Source organism: Pecten maximus, chromosome 4 (assembly GCF_902652985.1).
Source record: "Pecten maximus chromosome 4, xPecMax1.1, whole genome shotgun sequence".
NCBI classification, from domain to species: Eukaryota; Metazoa; Mollusca; class Bivalvia; order Pectinida; family Pectinidae; genus Pecten; species Pecten maximus.
Genome location: NC_047018.1, coordinates 861413 through 874631, shown reverse-complemented (window position 1 = coordinate 874631; position 13219 = coordinate 861413). Strand labels below are relative to the sequence as shown.

Sequence of the window (13219 nt, the reverse complement as noted above, 5' to 3'; positions counted from 1 at the left end):
ACATAGCCACCATGTGATCTGTCCCACCACCCCATCAACTCTCTATACAAACACCACATAGCCACCATGTGATCTGTCCCACCACCCCATCAACTCTCTATACAAACACCACATACCCACCATGTGATCTGTCCCACCACCCCATCAACTCTCTATACAAACACCACATACCCACCATGTGATCTGTCCCACCACCCCATCAACTCTCCATACAAACACCACATACCCACCATGTGATCTGTCCCCCCACCCCATCAACTCTCTATACAAACACCACATACCCACCATGTGATCTGTCCCACCACCCCATCAACTCTCTATACAAACACCACATACCCACCATGTGATCTGTCCCACCACCCCATCAACTCTCCATACAAACACCACATACCCACCATGTGATCTGTCCCACCACCCCATCAACTCTCCATACAAACACCACATACCCACCATGTGATCTGTCCCAACCACCCCATCAACTCTCTATACAAAACACCACATACCCACCATGTGATCTGTCCCACCACCCCATCAACTCTCCATACAAACACCACATACCCACCATGTGATCTGTCCCACCACCCCATCAACTCTCCATACAAACACCACTACCCAACCATGTGATCTGTCCCACCACCCCATCAACTCTCTATACAAACACACATACCCACCATGTGATCTGTCCCACCACCCCATCAACTCTCTATACAAACACCACATACCCACCATGTGATCTGTCCCACCACCCCATCAACTCTCCATACAAACACCACATACCCACCATGTGATCTGTCCCACCCACCCCATCAACTCTCCATACAAACACCACATACCCACCATGTGATCTGTCCCACCACCCCATCAACTCTCCTATACAAACACCACATACCCCCCATGTGATCTGTCCCCACCACCCCATCAACTCTCCATACAAACACCCACATAACCCACCATGTGATCTGTCCCACCAACCCCATCACACTCTCCATACAAACACCACATACCCACCATGTGATCTGTCCCACCACCCCATCAACTCTCCATACAAACACCACATACCCACCATGTGATCTGTCCCACCACCCCATCAACTCTCTATACAAACACCACATACCCACCATGTGATCTGTCCCACCACCCAATCAACTCTCTATACAAACACCACATACCCACCATGTGATCTGTCCCACCACCCCATCAACTCTCTATACAAACACCACATACCCACCATGTGATCTGTCCCACCACCCCATCAACTCTCTATACAAACACCACATACCCACCATGTGATCTGTCCCACCACCCCATCAACTCTCTATACAAACACCACATACCCACCATGTGATCTGTCCCACCACCCCATCAACTCTCCATACAAACACCACATACCCACCATGTGATCTGTCCCACCACCCCATCAACTCTCCATACAAACACCACATACCCACCATGTGATCTGTCCCACCACCCCATCAACTCTCTATACAAACACCACATACCCACCATGTGATCTGTCCCACCACCCCATCAACTCTCTATACAAACACCACATACCCACCATGTGATCTGTCCCACCACCCCATCAACTCTCTATACAAACACCACATACCCACCATGTGATCTGTCCCACCACCCCATCAACTCTCCTATACAAACACCACATACCCACCATGTGATCTGTCCCACCACCCCATCAACTCTCTATACAAACACCACATACCCACCATGTGATCTGTCCCACCACCCCATCAACTCTCTATACAAACACCACATACCCACCATACCTGCGCCTCTATATGAAATTATTCTGTTCTTACTGATAAGAGTTCTATTTATCATCCTATTATAATCTGTATACATACAAACATCACCCATACCCAGTAAATGTCCAATCCTATATCCTTTCATCGCCTGCACATATAAACACTCCCTGACAAACATCACCCATACCCAGTATGTGTGCAGAATTACCTTGGCCTCCAGTCTCATCGGAGGATGGGGACTGATTGACCTTCCTCATAGATTTGCGGCGTCTACGCCTACCAGATCTAGCTTCACTACTTGACGTGTCTGCCATACCAGGCTGTCTGTGCTGCCCCTTGTTTCCTGCACTCCCCATCTTAGGGCTTGGGTTCCTCCTCTTTAAGTACATGTATCGGCGACGGCGCTTTGGGGATTCGCTGTGACAGTTACATAAAGTCATTTATAAAACTATTTTCAGAGTGCACTTAACACTCTAACATATCCTTTAAAAGTAATATTAAAAAAAGCTACTCTTTCACATCTTTCTAATTTCATAACAAGACCAGACCAGCATGGTTTAAAGACATTGTCAGATTTGTTATATTTGCAAACTGCCTCTTGATATCTCTATTAAAGATTCTTGTTCTTTTAACATGTCATTTTAAAATTGGTCCTGAATTTAACTAGATACCAAATCCTGAACCGTTAGTGTTATTTGCTGTACCCACTTGTTAGGTTCAGTGGCTGTGGTGTTCTCAGTTGCTGTTGAAGGAGGCTGTGGAAGAGGGCCTCCTGTATCCCCATCTTGCTGGCCGAGGTTTGGTCCTGATGCTGAGAAGTTGGCCCCAGAGATGCTGGAAGAGGATGCCTGACCTGCCAAAGAGGACGATGGTCCTATGCTGTGAAGACTTCGTGCACTATGCACCATGGTTGTGTTAGCATTCTGACGCATGTTATTGAGACTGTATAAGTTGCTAGGAGTGTTGGGTCCCACAGAAGATGGACTGGCCCCAAGTCCATCTGGTATGGAATGACGTGGAGTTTCTGATGGCAACTGTTCTGCATTAGCTTTTTTCAATGGATATGCCTGCATATTTGATCTCTGACCATAACGGGAACCACATCGTCCACTTGGCACCCGAGGGGGAGGCAAATCTTGCGGAGTCTGAACATCCATTTTGACAGGCTGGTTTCCTGTGGGTAATGGGATCCGACTTGGGGGTCCTGACCTCTTTGCTATAGCCAACTGAAAAAAAAACAAAAATAATAGATCAGAAAAATAGTAAGAAATTGTTCCTTAACCTTTAAAATCTTGTGTCTCATATGAAAATACTGATGAACAATGCTGGTGTACTTAAGTATAGCCTCACCAGGTTAACATGACGAAGCGGCTGTAACTTTTCATCGTCTGGGCTACGAGTTGTAGCATCAGCTGACATCTGTCTCATCACTTTCACGTCATTATTCTGAGCATTGGTCAGTGTGAGGGTGACTGGAGCTGACCCACTGCCTGAACTACTTGGCTGTCCCACAGATCTTGAAGTAGTTGATCCAAAGTTGGGTACATTCTGTCCACGTCGCCTTTGTTGTGGTACAATGGTAGGTCTGGTAGCTGTAGACAAAGAACAAATGTTATACTATAGGTATTGTTTGTTAAGGTTAAAAGACTGTAAACATACCAGTGGTATAAATGTGTAGATAATGTAATAACATCAGTTAAGGAGCTGGTAACCTCACAAAATATGTAACATGAGTTAAGGAGCTGGTAACCTCACAAACTATGTAACATCAGTTAAGGAGCTGGTAACCTCACAAACTATGTAACATGAGTTAAAGAGCTGTTAACCTCACAAACTATGTCACATCAGTTAAGGAGCTGGTAACCTCACAAACTATGTAACATCAGTTAAGGAGCTGGTAACCTCACAAACTATGTAACATCAGTTAAGGAGCTGGTAACCTCACAAACTAGGTAACATCAGTTAAGGAGCTGGTAACCTCACAAACTATGTAACATCAGTTAAGGAGCTGGTAACCTCACAAACTTTGTTACATCAGTTAAGGAGCTGGTAACCTCACAAAATATGTCACATCAGTTAAGGAGCTGGTAACCTCACAAACTATGTCACATCAGTTAAGGAGCTGGTAACCTCACAAACTATGTCACATCAGTAAAGGAGCTGGTAACCTCACAAAATATGTCACATCAGTAAAGGAGCTGGTAACCTCACAAACTACGTAACATCAGTTAAGGAGCTGGTAACCTCACAAAATATGTCACATCAGTTAAGGAGCTGGTAACCTCACAAAATATGTCACATCAGTTAAGGAGCTGCTTTATTCACAACAAACATTGTGACCATTTCATGTCTACAAATATATACATCTGTATAACTTTATGGAGTACAAAAGTACAACAATCATTCTACTGTGATATTCATCGCCATACATACTTTCTCTGACGGGCCCCAGCTCCCTTTTCTGGTTCTGTGAGTTCTGCATGTCACGACGGTTGAAACGTGAAGCAGAATTGTTACTACTAGTGACAGATTCCACAGAGTTCATACGAGCGGGAAGTTGTCTGCCTCCGGGTCCTGGGTCATTGTTGTTACGATTCAGTCGATTATTGTTCTGATTAGTTGTAACACTGTTGGAAAGCAAACTTTGAATTAAAATTTGTTCTAATCAATCTCTATAAGTAAGATTGTTTCAGCAATGTTAAATCTTAATTTCAATTTCAAACAATTTTACCAAGGTATTAACATAAAAGCTGATGACACAAGAATTGGACAACATGCAGAGTCTATTTAAGTCCTCTCTAAAACACAGTAGTACAAGACAAAGTACATATAATGAGTATAATAATAGTACCAAAGACAATAGATATAGTATCAGGACAAACAATATATATAGTATCAGGACAAACAATAGATATAGTATCAGGACAAACAATAGATATAGTATCAGGATAATAGATATAGTATCAGGACAATAGATATAATATCAGGACAATAGATATAGTATCAGGACAAACAATAGATATAGTATCAGGACAAACACAATAGATATAGTATCAGGACAAACAATAGATATAGTATCAGGACAAACACAATAGATATAGTATCAGGGCAAACACAATAGATATAGTATCAGGACAAACACAATAGATATAGTATCAGGACAAACAATAGATATAGTATCAGGATAATAGATATAGTATCAGGACAATAGATATAGTATCAGGACAAACAATAGATATGGTATCAGGACAAAAGACAATAGATATAGTATCAGGACAAACAATAGATATAATATCAGGACAATAGATATAGTATCAGGACAAACAATAGATATAGTATCAGGACAAAAGACAATAGATATAGTATCAGGACAAACACAATAGATATAGTATCAGGACAAACAATAGATATAGTATCAGGACAAAACACAATAGATATAGTATCAGGACAAACACAATAGATACAGTATCAGGATAATAGATATAGTATCAGGACAAACAAAATATATATAATATCAGGACAATAGATATAGTATCAGGACAAAAGACAATAGATATAGTATCAGGACAAACAATAGATATAATATCAGGACAATAGATTTAGTATCAGGACAATAGATATAGTATCAGGACAATAGATATAGTATCAAGACATCCTCATCAAAGGCAATAGATGTAGTACAACTGATATATTTTTATACTTGATACAAGAGGCCCTTAGGACCTGTATCACTATCGCTCATCTGGACATTTCACCAAATATGACAAAAATTCTATTTGAATTATATAACAACCATCATCCCAGTTCAGGATCTTAAATTGATTGAATCGATATATAAATAAAAGCATTGTTTTGTTTTAAAGAAGTCGTTTATACAGTTAAATTGATATAAACTGACCCACTTTGTACAATTTTTAATTTCCACCCCATAGTGATACTACCAGGCAAATACCAGCGATATCAATTGCTCACTTTCAGAGAAGAAGTCATTTATATCAACATAGCCCAATTGTCCCATTTTGGCCCCGCCCTCCAGGTACCTGGAGAGTCAGCCCCATCATTTGGATAATTTTTAGTCTACACCCAATACGGACAACAGATGCCACGGTATGGCATAAGCTAATAATTTAACCTTAAACTTCCAGCCTCTCTTGCACGGGAAACACTGGATCTATTGGTACCAACCTGTTTTTAAGGAAGGACTTGGAAGGATTCCTAGGAATTCGTGGTCCTCCCCTCATACCTCTAAGGTAGCGTTTCACACTTTCCCGAACACCATGTACACTGTTCATCTCCGACAAAGTCAGTCTGGACCACGGATTGGTGTCGGTGTAATCCAGGGCAGCAATAGAGAGCGCTCGACCAACCTGAACAAGAATTCAAAATTACAATAACAAACTTTGTCTATCGTAATGTACACAACAACATCATACATAACAAACTCTGTCTATCGTAATGTACACAACAACATCATACAATAACAAACTTTGTCTATCGTAATGTACACAACAACATCATACAATAACAAACTTTGTCTGTGGTAATGTACACAACATCATACAATAACAAACTTTGTCTATCGTAATGTACACAACAACATCATACAATAACAAACTTTGTCTGTGGTAATGTACACAACAACATCATACAATAACAAACTTTGTCTATCGTAATGTACACAACAACATCATACAATAACAAACTTTGGCTGTGGTAATGTACACAACAACATCATACAATAACAAACTCTGTCTATCGTAATGTACACAACATCATACAATAACAAACTCTGTCTATCGTAATGTACACAAACAACATCATACAATAACAAACTTGTCTATCGTAATGTACACAACAACATCATACAATAACAAACTTTGTCTATCGTAATGTACACAACAACATCATACAATAACAAACTTTGTCTATCGTAATGTACACAACAACATCATACAATAACAAACTCTGTCTATCGTAATGTACACAACAACATCATACAATAACAAACTCTGTCTATCGTAATGTACACAACATCATACAATACAAACTTCTGTCTATCGTAATGTAACAACAACATCATACATAACAAACTTGTCTATCGTAATGTACACAACAACATCATACAATAACAAACTTGTCTATCGTAATGTACACAACAACATCATACAATAACAAACTCTGTCTATCGTAATGTACACAACAACATCATACAATAACAAACTTGTCTATCGTAATGTACACAACAACATCATACAATAACAAACTTGTCTATCGTAATGTACACAACAACATCATACAATAACAAACTTCTGTCTATCGTAATGTACACAACAACATCATACAATAACAAACTTGTCTATCGTAATGTACACAACAACATCATACAATAACAAACTCTGTCTATCGTAATGTACACAACAACATCATACAATAACAAACTCTGTCTATCGTAATGTACACAACAACATCATACAATAACAAACTTTGTCTATCGTAATGTACACAACAACATCATACAATAACAAACTCTGTCTATCGTAATGTACACAACATCATACAATAACAAACTCTGTCTATCGTAATGTACACAACAACATCATACAATAACAAACTTTGTCTATCGTAATGTACACAACAACATCATACAATAACAAACTCTGTCTATCGTAATGTACACAACAACATCATACAATAACAAACTCTGTCTATCGTAATGTACACAACAACATCATACATAACAAACTGTCTATCGTAATGTACACAACAACATCATACAATAACAAACTTTGTCTATCGTAATGTACACAACAACATCATACAATAACAAACTCTGTCTATCGTAATGTACACAACAACATATCGTAATGTACACAACAACATCATACAATAACAAACTTTGTCTATCGTAATGTACACAACAACATCATACAATAACAAACTCTGTCTATCGTAATGTACACAACAACATCATACAATAACAAACTTTGTCTATCGTAATGTACACAACAACATCATACAATAACAAACTCTGTCTATCGTAATGTACACAACAACATCATACAATAACAAACTCTGTCTATCGTAATGTACACAACAACATCATACAATAACAAACTCTGTCTATCGTAATGTACACAACAACATCATACAATAACAAACTCTGTCTATCGTAATGTACACAACAACATCATACAATAACAAACTCTGTCTATCGTAATGTACACAACAACATCATACAATAACAAACTCTGTCTATCGTAATGTACACAACAACATCATACAATAACAAACTCTGTCTACCGTAATGTACACAACAACATCATACAATAACAAACTTTGTCTATCGTAATGTACACAACAACATCATACAATAACAAACTTTGTCTATCATAATGTACACAACAACATTATACAATAACAAACTCTGTCTATCGTAATGTACACAACATCATACAATAACAAACTTTGTCTATCATAATGTACACAACAACATTATACAATAACAAACTCTGTCTATCATAATGTTATTGTATGTTGTTGTGTACATTACGATAGACAGAGTTTGTTATTGTATGATGTTGTGTACATTACGATAGACAAAGTTTGTTATTGTATGATGTTGTTGTGTACATTACGATAGACAAAGTTTGTTATTGTATGATGTTGTTGTGTACATTACGATAGACAGAGTTTGTTATTGTATAATGTTGTTGTGTACATTATGATAGACAAAGTTTGTTATTGTATGATGTTGTGTACATTACGATAGACAGAGTTTGTTATTGTATGATGTTGTTGTGTACATTACCATAGACAAAGTTTGTTATTGTATGATGTTGTTGTGTACATTACGATAGACAAAGTTTGTTATTGTATGATGTTGTTGTGTACATTACGATAGACAGAGTTTGTTATTGTATGATGTTGTTGTGTACATTACGATAGACAAAGTTTGTTATTGTATGATGTTGTTGTGTACATTACGATAGACAGAGTTTGTTATTGTATGATGTTGTTGTGTACATTACGATAGACAGAGTTTGTTATTGTATGATGTTGTTGTGTACATTACGATAGACAGAGTTTGTTATTGTATGATGTTGTTGTGTACATTACGATAGACAAAGTTTGTTATTGTATGATGTTGTTGTGTACATTACGATAGACAAAGTTTGTTATTGTATGATGTTGTTGTGTACATTACGATAGACAAAGTTTGTTATGTATGATGTTGTTGTGTACATTACGATAGACAGAGTTTGTTATGTATGATGTTGTTGTGTACATTATGATAGACAGAGTTTGTTATTGTATGTTGTTGTTGTGTACATTACGATAGACAGAGTTTGTTATTGTATGATGTTGTTGTGTACATTACAATAGACAAAGTTTGTTATTGTATGATGTTGTGTACATTACGATAGACAGAGTTTGTTATTGTATGATGTTGTTGTGTACATTACGATAGACAGAGTTTGTTATGTATGATGTTGTGTACATTACGATAGACAAAGTTTGTAATTGTATGATGTTGTTGTGTACATTACAATAGACAAAGTTTGTTATTGTATGATGTTGTTGTGTACATTACGATAGACAAAGTTTGTTATTGTATGATGTTGTTGTGTACATTACGATAGACAAAGTTTGTTATTGTATGATGTTGTTGTGTACATTACGATAGACAGAGTTTGTTATTGTATGATGTTGTTGTGTACATTACCATAGACAAAGTTTGTTATTGTATGTTGTTGTGTACATTACGATAGACAAAGTTTGTTATTGTATAATGTTGTTGTGTACATTATGATAGACAGAGTTTGTTATTGTATGTTGTTGTTGTGTACATTATGATAGACAGAGTTTGTTATTGTATGATGTTGTGTACATTACGATAGACAAAGTTTGTTATTGTATGATGTTGTTGTGTACATTACGATAGACAGAGTTTGTTATTGTATGATGTTGTTGTGTACATTACGATAGACAGAGTTTGTTATTGTATGATGTTGTTGTGTACATTACGATAGACAAAGTTTGTTATTGTATGAAACGCTACCTCTTGTCTGACCCATTGGGACACAGAGGGGCATGCCCCAAAAATGGGAACTTGGCTAAAATTTTGCTTTATGATGCTGCTCTTCCTGGACAAGCTAAATGGATAAAAACCAAATTTGATCTAAAACATAACTGGCTGCGATAAATGATTTATGGTAATAATGCTGGATTGAGGGGTGTGTCCCTGCTGTAAGTGTAAGTGTTTGTCAGATGACCGTTAAGGCCCATGGGCCTCTTGTTATGTACAACATCATACAATAACAAACTTTGTCTATCGTAATGTACACAACAACATCATACAATAACAAACTTTGTTTATCGTTATGTACACAACAACATCATACAATAACAAACTTTGTCTATCGTAATGTACACAACAACATCATACAATAACAAACTTTGTCTATCGTAATGTACACAACATCATACAATAACAAACTCTGTCTATCGTAATGTACACAACAACATCATACAATAACAAACTCTGTCTATCGTAATGTACACAACAACATCATACAATAACAAACTTTGTCTATCGTAATGTACACAACAACATCATACAATAACAAACTTTGTCTATCGTAATGTACACAACAACATCATACAATAACAAACTCTGTCTATCGTAATGTACACAACAACATCATACAATAACAAACTCTGTCTATCGTAATGTACACAACAACATCATACAATAACAAACTTTGTCTATCGTAATGTACACAACAACATCATACAATAACAAACTCTGTCTATCGTAATGTACACAACAACATCATACAATAACAAACTTGTCTATCGTAATGTACACAACAACATCATACAATAACAAACTTTGTCTATCGTAATGTACACAACAACATCATACAATAACAAACTCTGTCTATCGTAATGTACACAACAACATACATAACAAGAGGCCCATGGGCCTTAACGGTCATCTGACAAACACTTACACTTACAGCAGGGACACACCCCTCAATCCAGCATTATTACCATAAATCATTTATCGCAGCCAGTTATGTTTTAGATCAAATTTGGTTTTTATCCATTTAGCTTGTCCAGGAAGAGCAGCATCATAAAGCAAAATTTTAGCCAAGTTCCCATTTTTGGGGCATGCCCCTCTGTGTCCCAATGGGTCAGACAAGACTCATTTATATCAATTAGGATTGCCTTTCCCCAATGATGTTTCATGCTAAATATAGTTGTAATCAATTAAGGCATTAAGGAGAAATTGCATTTTAAAGAAATGTTTAACCTAAGCGCTCCTTTTGCCCCATCTTTTTTTCCCCAGGGGTCAAACCTGTCTCATTAAAAAATATGATTGCCGTCACCTTATATTTCACATCAAATTAGGTTGTAATCCACCAAAAGGTTAGGGAGGATTAGGATTTAACAGAAAATATTCACCAAAGTTCCCCTTTTGGGGCCCTGCCCCTAAGGCCCCAGGGGTCTCACTAGCCTCGTTTATATAAAATATGACCACCCTTCCCAAAGGATGTTTCACACCATATTTCGTATTAATCCACCCAAGGGTTAGAGAGAAGTAGGATTTATAGCAAAAATTCACCAAAGTTCCCCTTTTGGGGCCCCGCCCCTCTGGCCCTAGGGGTCAAACCAGCCTCATTTATATAAAATATGATTGTCCTCCTCCAATGATGTTTCACACCAAATTTGGTAATAATTCACTATGGAGGTTAGGAGGAGTAGTATTGTAAAGCAAAATTTCATCAAAGTTCCCCTTTTGGGGCCCTGCCCTTCTGGCCCCAGGGGTCACACCAGCCTAATTTATATAAAATATGACCACCCTCCCCCCAATGATGTTTCACACAATATCTGGTTGAAATCCACCAAAGGGTTAAGGAGGAGTAGGATTTTATAGCAAAATTTCATAAAAGTTCCCCTTTTGGGGCCCCGCCCCTCAGGCCCCAGGGGCCACACCAGCCTCATTTATATAAAATATGACCACCCTCCCCCAATGATGTTTCACACAATATCTGGTTGAAATCCACCAAAGGGTTAAGGAGGAGTAGGATTTTATAGCAAAATTTCATAAAAGTTCCCCTTTTGGGGCCCCGCCCCTCAGGCCCCAGGGGCCACACCAGCCTCATTTATATAAAATATGACCACCCTCCCCCAATGATGTTTCACACAATATCTGGTTGAAATCCACCAAAGGGTTAAGGAGGAGTAGGATTTTATAGCAAAATTTCATCAAAGTTCCCCATTTGGGGCCCCGCCCCTCAGGCCCCAGGAGTCACACTAGCCTCATTTATATAAAATATGACCGCCCTCCCCAAATGATGTTTCACAACATATCTGGTTGAAATCCACTAAAGGGTTAAGGAGGAGTAGGATTTTATAGCAAAATTTCATCAAAGTTCCCCATTTGGGGCCCCGCCCCTCAGGCCCTAGGGGTCACACCAGCCTCATTTATATAAAATATGATCACCCTCCCCAAATGATGTTTCACACAATATCTGGTTGAAATCCACCAAAGGGTTAAGGAGGAGTAGGATTTTATAGCAATATTCACCTAAGTTCCCTTTTCGGCGCCCCGCCCTTCTGGCCCCAGGGGTCAGACCAGCCTCATTTATATAAAATATGATTGCCCTCCCCCAATGATGCTTCAAACCAAATTTGGAAGTAATCCACCCAAGCGTTAAGGAGGAGTAGCGTTTTGAAAGAAAAAGTTTACGGACGGCGCACGGCGGACGGCGGACGGCGCACGGCGGACGACGACGGACGAAGCACGATGACTATAGGTCATCCTGACCCTTTGGGTCAGATGACCTAACAAACTCTGTCTATCGTAATGTACACAACAACATCATACAATTACAAACTTTGTCTATCGTAATGTACACAACATCATACATAACAAACTGTCTATCGTAATGTACACAACAACATCATACAATAACAAACTTTGTCTGTGGTAATGTACACAATAACATCATACAATTACAAACTCTGTCTATCGTAATGTACACAACATCATACAATAACAAACTCTGTCTATCGTAATGTACACAACAACATCATACAATAACAAACTTTGTCTATCATAATGTACACAACAACATTATACAATAACAAACTCTTTCTATCGTAATGTACACAACAACATCATACAATAACAAACTTTGTCTGTGGTAATGTACACAACAACATACATAACAAACTCTGTCTATCGTAATGTACACAACAACATCATACAATTACAAACTTTGTCTATCGTAATGTACACAACATCATACAATAACAAACTCTGTCTATCGTAATGTACACAACAACATCATACAATAACAAACTTTGTCTATCGTAATGTACACAACAACATCATACATAACAAACTCTGTCTATCGTAATGTACACAACAACATCATACAATCAAC

At 38.0% G+C, this 13219-nt stretch overlaps 1 protein-coding gene across 1 annotated transcript in view; it reads right to left on the bottom strand.

The window, feature by feature from the left end:
* LOC117324913 (cytosolic carboxypeptidase-like protein 5) overlaps window positions 1–13219 on the bottom strand; it is a gene marked incomplete in the record, with an annotated part of 52783 nt that overhangs the window by 28429 nt on the left and 11135 nt on the right. Inside the window, 5 exon segments of the mRNA XM_033880752.1 lie at window positions 1972–2180; window positions 2472–2989; window positions 3114–3355; window positions 4197–4390; window positions 5949–6120. Of these exon segments, the coding sequence (XP_033736643.1) occupies window positions 1972–2180; window positions 2472–2989; window positions 3114–3355; window positions 4197–4390; window positions 5949–6120 (1335 nt within the window).